The sequence below is a fragment of the Lissotriton vulgaris genome, chromosome 8 (genome assembly GCF_964263255.1).
Source record: "Lissotriton vulgaris chromosome 8, aLisVul1.2, whole genome shotgun sequence".
Taxonomy (NCBI): domain Eukaryota; kingdom Metazoa; phylum Chordata; class Amphibia; order Caudata; family Salamandridae; genus Lissotriton; species Lissotriton vulgaris.
The window spans coordinates 1,339,166,749-1,339,177,565 of NC_141696.1; the positions used below are offsets into that span (position 1 = coordinate 1,339,166,749).

The 10,817-nt window shown below is 41.5% G+C and overlaps 1 protein-coding gene across 2 annotated transcripts in view; it reads right to left on the reverse strand.

The window, feature by feature from the left end:
* ARHGAP42 (Rho GTPase activating protein 42) overlaps positions 1-9,859 on the reverse strand; it is a 664,758-nt gene extending 654,899 nt beyond the window's left edge. For both annotated transcript variants that reach the window (XM_086935288.1, XM_086935287.1), the window contains exon 1: positions 9,375-9,859. In XM_086935288.1, coding sequence (XP_086791414.1) covers positions 9,375-9,528 — 154 coding nt within the window. In that variant the 5' untranslated portion in view covers positions 9,529-9,859. The remainder of the gene's footprint in view (positions 1-9,374) is intronic.
* Between the last annotated feature and the right edge of the window lie 958 nt (positions 9,860-10,817).

A 10,817-nucleotide genomic window follows, 5' to 3' on the forward strand; every position in this document is an offset into this window, starting at 1 on the left:
TTCCAGTAGCACAAAGAATCTCAGCATGACTTGGTATTAGACAGCATATACATGTTCGCTGTACTTTACTACTGGTTATTGCTTCTTTCCTGGGAGGTTAGAAATTCCTTAGCAAATTCACAGTTGAGTCCTTAATAAAATGGTGTTTTATTAATTGATTCTGAAAAGAATAAGAGTTCCATTTAGGTTTACTTGTGCTAGACTGTAGTGGGTGATGCTCTGCAGTAGTTTATACTGACAGGTAAATGAATTCATAACTTGTGACATCTATGATAAAAGCATGAGGCATTGATCAACTAGCACTGACAAAGCCGTGAATCTCGCATTTATAATATGAGTTCTAAGCTTTGGTCTTTGCCAATGCTTGTTAGTAAAGCATTGTTAAAATAAAATAGTAGAAAAACATTCAGATTACTGGAGAAAAAACAAACATCCCTTACGGTTTCTCTAAATTGAACAATAAATTGAATTGAGTATTTTTATTTTTTATAAATGGCATTGTTAATTTTTCACTTTCATGAAGGAAATTCTGAACAGAGTTTAAAAATCCTGCACGGTCTCGACAGAGGACTAGATGCAGGCACAGAGGAACATAATAACTTCCTCAGTAAGTGTCAGAATTAAAAGTAACAAGCTTACCATTTACTTTCCATACGACTCTGAACTGGAACAAAAGTGCTATCCATTTGTTGCCCTGCAACAGCATTGGAACAGGTTTATGGGCCTCATTGAGAAGGGTGGAAGCCGCACATGAGCGATTGTTCCCTGACAGGAGCCACACAAGTCATCCAATCAAAAGGATCGCAAGGAAGCTAAACACTAGGGAAAGGACAATCACAACAAGTGGAAAGCCATTGAATAATAAGCAAATTAAATTGAACATGATGCCATCATATGATTAGTAAGGGGCTACCCCAAAGCTTATTCTATGTATTAGTAATATAAACAATAGATCTTCAACAACAGAGAGATAAAAGCTGTATGTAGACAAGATCTAAAACGTACTCCCAAATGTTGAGCCTATCCTTGGAAAATGGTGCTAGCCTCATCTGAACGAGCCATATAAAAGATATCAGTCAGGGAAAAGCTCCCCATTCACACCATTCAGTTCTAAATTATTTTCTGAAATCCAAAAATAGATATCTAACAGGGAAATTGTTATCTTATAGGTCATGATGTTTGTGCTTTCTCTATCTCTATCTTTACCGTGATTCACAAACAGTGTGGCATACTGTGGCACCTTAAAAACAAGACCAAGTCAGATTACCTAACAAGTTGGGCCCATAGATATTAAAAAGAAAAAATTGTTCAGGAGACCTGCAGTGTCATGCGGCAGCACCCTAGGGGGCATAAAAATGACCACTAGCTATTCAGAGCCACATTTCACATTCAGTTAAAAACGAACGTAGTTAAGTCTAGATGCCCAAAAAAAGGCATATGTGCTTATGCCCAGCGTATGAGGTATGCGAAGTAAAACATTCATAATGTGACCCAATATTAACATTGCCTAATACCAGGGATTACCTGTCCCTGGTTTGCAGCACAAGTTTCTAGATTCTCAAATATTTAGATTCTGTAACATTCCAATGCCAACAAGGTTGGCATCCAGAAACAGTCCTCGGTGCAATATTGTATCTCTAATGTGACTATTCAATCTAAATAATGTGTGGAAATTACAGAGCTGGAAAACTGTTGACTCCCCACCTTTCCCAAGTGCCAATTCAGACTCTTATGAATGATGAATGTGTATTTATTGTATTTGTCTTCATTGCAGTTCCTTTAAATCTGTAGCACTGTACATACCAACCAAAGCAACACATCAGAACATTATAAGAGCATGTGGGATAAACAGGTAGGATTATGGTGTATATTTGCGGTTGGCCTGAAGTAGACACAACAGTATATTACAAGCAATTACATACAAAGATAAATATGAATAAGTATGAAGACTAATTGAGGAGAAATCTCTCTCTCAATAATGAGTGACGGAGCATGTGTTTCTTTGGAGCTGATTTGGCAAAAGCTAATTTGCAGGGACTGATTATAAGGAAAGTAGGCAAGTAGCTGAAGTGATTACATACCAGCCTTTACATTTTGAGAAGAAGGTAAACTGGTAAAGAGAGAATTGCTAATGAGACTGACTACAGCAATTCATAGTGAGGGAGTTTTTGGAAAGTGAGGAGACTGAATGAATGAACGAATGCATGCAAAAATGAATGAATGAACACAACTTAAATAATACACATGAACCTCAAAAGGTATCCAGGTGCTCAAGAAACAGGTTAGGAAAATGGACAATTCACCAGCAGCTTTATTATTTGAGGAATGTAAAGGTCACTTGAGGTCCAGGATGTGTTGGCACAGGTCAATTCTACAGGACATGAAGGAAACAGAGAGGTATGTATGGAAGGCGGAACAGGTGCTACATCGCCAGGTGGTCTGAGGTACACGTTATTATCCACCTTCTGGAGATGAGACAATATTTCCTCTTTAGGCTCGGACAGATGGTAATAAAAAGTTTGAGGGTCTCAACAATGGCCTTAATCTTTGTTGTTGGGCATGGGTCTAAAGTAATATTTTTTTTTATATAAACTCTTTTATCGAAATCAAGGTACGACATAAGAAACGGTAGTACGCACCTAAAGTGGCAATAGATTTATGCTGCAGGGGAGGCATGAAGCAAAATAATTACAGAACATTAATATTGTAATCACAGTTGCAACATGCTCAGAGCTCGTGCGACAGTTTCTTCCCTCGTCTTCGGGGGCTCACAGATCCCTCCCCTGTGGGTGTTCCACTTTTCCCAGACATGGGTCCATTTGGTGATCCACCCCTAGCTTCATATATAGTCTTTTCCGTGACCATGCATCAGTCCATAGGTCTAAAGGAATATTGATGGGCCCAATTGCTGTTAACCATATCAAGCCGTTTAACAGAAATAGATCAGACACTCAAGACTAATGACAACTGCTCACCTAACAATAGCACAACGCGCTGAAGATTCTATGTTATATGTGTCAAAGAAGGAAAGCAGGGACAGACAAGCATATTAGTTTTTCTGTGCAAACAGTATTACCAGTAACTAAGCCAGGATGGCTGTCATCCCTGTATTGACAAAGCGCTGACGATAGTATGTTATGTGTTATATGTTGTAAGAAAAAAAACCAATAAAAATATTATTTAAAAAAAATGCATTTAGTTCAACACTGTTGCTTAGTTCTGTCATGAAAACTTCGAGTCATTTTGGGATTTTAATATGTTTTACTAAAATATAGTGTGGGTCGTCCTGGAGGTGTGTATCCAAATACATTTAATGGCTCTAAATGTGCTGGAAGGACTTACATTTGTACAATATATCCGAGTGTATTCCTGTTGTACATCGATTTATTTCCATAACTCCTCATCCTAATTATCAGGAAATGTCTAAGTTGTTATGCTCAGTGCATTTCAACAACAAGATGGAGATGTTGTGTAAACATGTTGTGGATACTGGGATAGGAAATACCTAATTGGACAGCAAGAAATAAGCAGCTGCTTAGAGGGAATTCAAAAATACTACTGAGTACATACAAGCAACAATAGGCTTACAAATGGCAATATGATGCATCTCTGTTTACTGATTGGTTACATTGAGCAGTGACTCTTCCTTCCTTAGTAAAGTTCAAGCACATGATGCCAACACTACAATATTTGTGTAAGTACACACGATTTTATTATTAATCATATTCATAGATGTATTATTTCCAGCCACGGCCAGTGAAGGGAGTTTAGGTGGGGCGGAGAGGCGGGGCGGGGGCGGGGCAGGGTGGGGGGAACTAAAAAATGGAGTATGGATAATTGAAGGTAAGTAAACAATGTAATAAATAAAACGAATTTCGTGGCGCACCCTGCATCGCATTTTGCAACGCAGGACGCACTACGAAATTCGTTTTATTAATTAAATTGTTTGCTTACCTTCAATTATCCATACTCCAGTTTTTAGCACCCCCCCCCCCCGGCCCACCACTCCGCACTACCGAAACTCCCTCCAGGGGCCGTGGCTGATTATTTAAACAAATACCAATTTAGCAGGTTCCTTAGGAAACGTGAACTATCTGGGTCAGATTCACAAAGAATTTGAGCAGAATAAGGTAAGATCTACTTCAACAGTAAGTCACAGCATTCAGCTCAGAATTATTTTCAGAAACCAAAGATTAGCTATCTAACAGGGAAACTTTTATCTTTTCGGTCATGAAGATTGTGTTTTCTCCATTTCAATCTATACTGTGATTCACAAACAGTGTGGCGTACTGTGACACCTTACATTCAGAATCCCTCAAACATTGTGCATCTGGGCCTCCATTGATAATTCCTTTTTATATATATTAGACCTTTTAAGTAGAAATACTGTGCAGCAAGGAATGATGGACAATAGAATTAACTTTAAAAAAGGCCACACCACTGTTTTCATTCTGTACAAACACTGATGTTATGCCAGTTATGACTATTGTCCCACGTTCTCTAGAAGTGCTTTCATGGTTCCCTAAATATTATTAACCAACCGACAGCAGGAGCATGGCAGGCCTGGAAGAGCTTAACTTATGCAGAATTTGAAAATGTTAAACATGTACTAAAACACATACAAACTATAATAGTTAGCAAGTGGTTCAAAAGAAAAGTCTTATTTAATACATATTAAAATTGTAACAGACCAGTTAACTAAGCAGAGATGTGAATGACAACAGAAAGAACGAGACCAGGAATGGATTTCAAGAACACCTTTTCAATGTGAAGTAAATTAATCATCAAAAGAAAGATAACCCTTTTAAACAAGTTCAAAGTTTCCTAGTATCTATCGAAGTCAGAATACTCAATATGCATCACAATCAAAATAGATCCATACTCATACTGTATGAAAGTCAAAATCACCCAAATCATATCAAAGTCAATGTCTCCCATATCACATCAAAAGTCTGCGGATATGAATCTCAAAAAGGTCCAACATACCATATCATAGTTCCCCCATTTGCACGTTAGCAAAAGTCCTATGAATTTCATTATGTTGTTAGTAGGTAGACTGCAATCCACCATAACAGAGTGTCTCCATAAATCAGATGAAACCTCAGATGAAACGTTATTGCAGTCATAGGAGTGCTCTGAAGCATCAGTTTGTTACTCCAGTGCTATACAAAAACATATTTCATATTTCCATATACTAACTCCCCTCCACCTCCACTTTACTCACCCCAATCCCTCTCCTATGGCTATAAACTCCCCCCCCTCCCCCAGAAAAAAAGAACATTTCTAGAACTTCCCCTCAGTTATCCCTCCACTATTCCTTTTCAATCAAAATAACAGGCTAACATGTGCACCACTCAAATAATTAATTGCATATTTCCCTATACTAATTACAACTAATCCTGTTTAGGTTCCGGAACAACGTGCTTCTTATAGAAAAGCGCTTCAACACCTCATCAAGTGTAGCAAGCACTATATAAATGCAAACTTTTTCCTTCATCTATGCCTCCACTATCCTTCTCAATCCAAATAAATGACTAACATATCCACCACGCAAATTACTTTCATATTTCACTATACTAATTTACTGCTAATACTTTATGGGTTCTGGACTAGCATGCTACTCGCCGAAAAAGCACTTCAACATCTCATATGGGGCAGCAAGCGCTATATAAATGCAAACCTTTTCTCTCTTCTATCCTTCCACTATCTTCCTTAATCCAAACAACTGACTAACATATCCACCACTCAAATTTCTTTCATATGTCACTAAACGTGTTCATCACCAATCCTTTTTGGGTTCCAGAGTAACATGCTACTCACTATAAAAGTGCTTTGACGCCTCGTCGGAGGTAGTTAGCGCTATATAAATGCAATTACAATACAATAAAATAATAACTGATATAAAATGTCACCATAAACGATATGGCACAAAGTCAGTCCTGTCTGTTTAACCAACTGTCCGGCTCATTCAGAGACCTGCATGTCTGTATGTATTAAACGCCAAATCCTTGCATGCTTAAGCAGTGGGTTGAAAAAACAGAATTGACAGAAAACTCACTCTCTTTAAAGGGGCAAGTTGACAACTAAACACAATTCGTGTCTTCTGCAAGGGCAAGATCATTCAGAACCAAATGAACATTTTAAGAAGAGCCCAAATTAAGTGGTTAAAATTCTGAAATACCTCAAAAACCTCTTCTGTTCAGCACAACTTCCTTAATGGCATCCTTTCTTGCAGAGCCTTCCTACAGTTACTCAAGATGCAAAAACAACAAAGAAACTCATCAATCTGGGTCTAGCTTAACCACAAAAAGATTCTAAACTGCAACTTTTTCAGTTGTTCCTAAGTCATGCGCTTGAAGCTTCAACGCTGAACCAAGAATTCACAACATATGGATGCGTCATCCCAAATGATTAATGAACTTCCGCTTTGGTGGGTAAAGTCTCTATTAAGATACATAGAAATTGAAAAATATATTTCTATAGTGATATTGTGAAAGTAATATTTGTTATAAAACACTTCTAACCGCACCTTGGCCATTTACAACAATTATAAGTAGTAGGCATTACTATTTCCCAATTTAATGATGGTCAACCTTCGGAAGAATGGGCCTTCCAGCAGTGAACTTTGAACTCAAGGACCAGCCCAGTGAGATTAAATACACCTATCTATCTTTGTGCAAAGAACATTTGAAAATCAAAGGTGTAAAAATGGACTTCACATCACAAATTTTAACATGTTGTACAGCTCCGCTATACAATAGGTTTATAGGATTTGTTGAACACTTGTCAGTAATTGTACAGCCATTAGGTAATTGAGTAGGAAGACCTTCGTGTGGAATGTGCGTCTGCATGTGGAATTCTGCACAGTCAGTCTGGACCATGGCATGAATGTTAAAAGCAAACACTGGTTTTCTACAACATATAAACTCCAATTTTCTACCACTAACGCATTTGTATTGTTCCACTTCAAACTATGAATGCGCAAAATTGAAGTACTTGACTCCTGTAAACATTGTAAAATTCTAAAATCCCATTATTTACATATTTAGAGATTCTCTTGAAAATCGGCCATGGATCAGGCCGTCTTAGACCAATGTTAAAACAACCCTGGTCTAAAACTATTGCTGCCCAATGGAAAGAGCATTACACATTCACTTTGTATTTATGAGTTGTTTATATGTAGCACTCAATATTAAAACCCTGTAAGAATTCGAAAGAGGATAATAAAATATAAATGTCAAAAGTTCTTGAAAATGTTAAAATAAAGCATGCACTGGGACTTGTGTTGCCAACTGGTGAGACTAACCCAAACCAAGGACCATCCTTTATTTCTGGGCAATGCTTGAGGCAGCTCTAGCCGCAGAAGCATGCAATACACACATATTCATTCATTTATACCTCCATAGGAATAAATTGGAAAGAATGCTTTAGGCTGGTTATTGAATGAATAGCATATGGCTGAACTAATGATCGATCGAACGGAGGAGGAGCTTGAAATATTCAGGAATTGTGAGACCACGAGTAAATCAAATTCCAAGCAAACAGCCTCTGGCATCAATTTACACTGAATGCACCTCCTAAATAAACCAATGCAGGCTTCAAACAGCAGTAGATTAAGCGTAAAGAAGGGTGACCCATTTGTAATGATCCCCTTGTCACTTGAAAGGAAGGCCGCCCACACTACTGTATAAAAAGCACCAAGGCCGAGATCAAAGCTGATCTAACTGGAACCAGTTAACATTGCTCAAAGGGCCGGCTAATAAATCTCTGCCCTTCTAGGTATTTCTCCACTTTTATTTCTAAACCTTTTTGCTTTTCACTTTCACCCCAGGGACCCGTCCGAGCCTGATCCTACATGTGTATTTATGGGCTGTTTCATGATCTCATCACATCAAAGTAGGACTTTGTGCTGGGCCTGCATGCCACATCCACCCCTAAAAATTGCAAGTCTCTGTGGCCAGTACTTGCAATTAGTGCACCCCACATGCAGCAAGCAAAAACCCCATCGCCCCAGTTTAATTGCACGTGCTTTTGACAATTCAAAGCTATGTCTTCACTGTTTTTCAGGGTTGTCTTCAATACTTTGGCACGGCTCTCAACTGTTCCATATGGCAGGAAATGGCCCCCAGAGTCCATAAAGTCACTTTTTTCCAGCTAATAGTACCAAGCAAGATGGAACTGTAGGTTTAACTTTATCTATCGAGGGTGTGGCCAACTTGTCCCTCAGTACTTAATAAAACATTTTTAAAAACAGGCCTCGCTACATGCTGTCCTGTCGATACCAGGGGAATCAATGTACCGGTCCAGTGTACCCAGATAACAAGGCCACACAGTCATGCTGAATTATTGCAAGGGAGTCTCTTAAAAGATGGGTTAAACCGCTGCCAAAGAGCCAAATGTCACCAGCGTCACCCACTCCTGATCTTTTAGTCAACAGCGCTTAGCATTCTGGGACCGTCATATGTTCACTATAAGGAAGGACCTACGCGCCACAGTCTGAAGGCCGATGCTAGTTTAAGAGCCAGTTGAACTGACAATGTTCTCGTTTCATTTTTGATTGTTCCATTTTACAAAAGAAAATATCCACTAACGGCATTTAAATTACAAAAGTGAACTTCGCGGTAGGCACTTATGTAACAACCGGCAGCCTAAGCTTTCCAAACGTGCACGACTTGTGATTAAGAGCAGTAAGTGTGCTTCGATTAGGACTTCAATGCAAACAAAGCACGCGACTGACTGCACGTCTGGTTAGGGCACCATTTGTGACAACGGGTGGCGTTGTACACACCTATCACGTGCCCTTTCCTGTGCCCTGGAACGCGAGATGGAACGTGCTAGGTGTTCAGGTCCTGCACCTCATACGTAAAACCAGATGTGCCGACCAGCTGCTGATTAACCCCCGAGTCTTTCAAGGCTCCTGGGTTTGCAGCGCTATCAACATATACTAACACAGGGCTTCGTGCACGTCTCAAATTCACTAGTCTAGTTTTCTCTGTTATTTCAAGTTGATTAACATACATGCCAACATTTCAGGAGAGCAAAGTGGGAGATTTAAATAAAAAATCGGGAGAATGGGACTTCGGATCGGGTTATTTGAAGCAAGTTTCCACAATATCGGCGTTGTTTACAAAATCTGCAACAAAGTTGCATTTTTCGTGGAGCAGAGCCCCCCAGCCAACACACAAGCCCCCAGTGGAGAGTCCAGACACACAGAGGGGGACTTCTGAATAAACGTGTTTTGTTTTGCTGCTTGCATCCAGCAGAGGAGCACGTCCCTGGATCCATTCAAACAAAAGAATGCTTGCAGCCCACCCACCGGCCCGCCCCTCCTCTCCCCTCCCCTCCCCCAGCACCCCCCGGCCCGGGCGCCTTACTTCGCAGAGCCCCGATCAGCATGCTGCCGTCCTTGATCAGCTCCTTGATGAACTTGTTGGTTCGGTCCAGCTCGTTCTCGTGACACTTCAGGCGGTCCCGAAAGTCCGGGCTGTCCAAGTACGAATCGCTGAACTCCAAGGTGGGCAGCCCCATGGCACAAGCGGGGCGCAGAGACTCCGAGGGACGTGCGCAAGGGGCAGGGCGGCTGCGTACCCCCCCTGCTGTGCGCCGCGGCTGGAGCACCCCCGCTAGTGGTTCCCTCCGGCGGGGGGGAGCGCCTCAGCCTGCAGATGCCGGGAGTCGTTGTCGGCCAGCTGCATGTTGGCTGCACCCGATCCTGAGACTCTTGGTGGAGTTGCAGAATGTTTCTGCGCTCATACACTTCCGGCAGCTCCGGGCTCTCACCCTCTCCCTCCCAATCTCCTCCTTCCCACTCTCTCCCGTCCGCCTCCCTCTTTCCTCTCTTCCTCACCTCCTCCCCCTTATCCAACTCGCTTCCCCGTACTGACGTGTTCTCCTCACCTCTCACCCTTGCTCCCTCCCTCCGTCTCCTCTCCAGGCTCCCTCACACGTACAGAGACCCCTTTCCCAGACCCATGATAAGCCTCGCGCAGCAGCGCCCCCTCCTTGGGATGCAGCTGAAGAAATAAAACCCATTTCACTATTTTTTTAGGTGCACAACTGTGCGCTAGAGGCTCGTGAATGGCAGCTTGACCTCTGTGCGGGAGTTAATCCGATCCCTTCTCTCCCGGTCTTCCCTGGCAGCCCTCTGCCCTGCGTGGCCATAATAACTCCAGAGACTCTTCCTGATTTCAGGATAGCTGCTTGGGACTCGGGAGGGAGGCAAGTCGTGCATTTTAGGAATCTGGGATGCACATCTGCTGTTGCAGTCCAGTCTGCGAGAAGCAGCATCCTGGTAACACACAGCCACACTTTTGCGAATGACATAAGGTTCACGAAAAGAGAGAACTTTATACAGGCTTAGCGTTGCTACTGTATGACGGAGAGACGTATACATCAGTGGGGAACGGCAAAACGATGACCCCTCCCCCCACCTCCACCCTCTGTATGATTCATGCCGGGGTAGTGGAAATGACATCCACAAACCCTTTGAACTTAATTACATCACAAGAAGTGACCTTTGACCATGAAACATCCCAGTAAGTGATGTCACATGACCTTCACCATGACGACACTTGCCCTAAGTGGTAGCTAGTGTGCTCAACCTTTTACAGGAAGGGTTTGAGAAGGAGAGAGGTTCTCCCCCACCCCTGAAAATGTTGAAGGAATTGAGCCAAGTCGTGCATTTAAAAGGAACATTTTCACATAAATTTACTAAAAACACAAACAGTGCCTGAAAGTGAATTCATTAAACATTAAGCTCTATCTTGGTGAACTAGGCCAATGAATAAGTGAAAGAATAGGTGCAGGGGCTCTCTTCG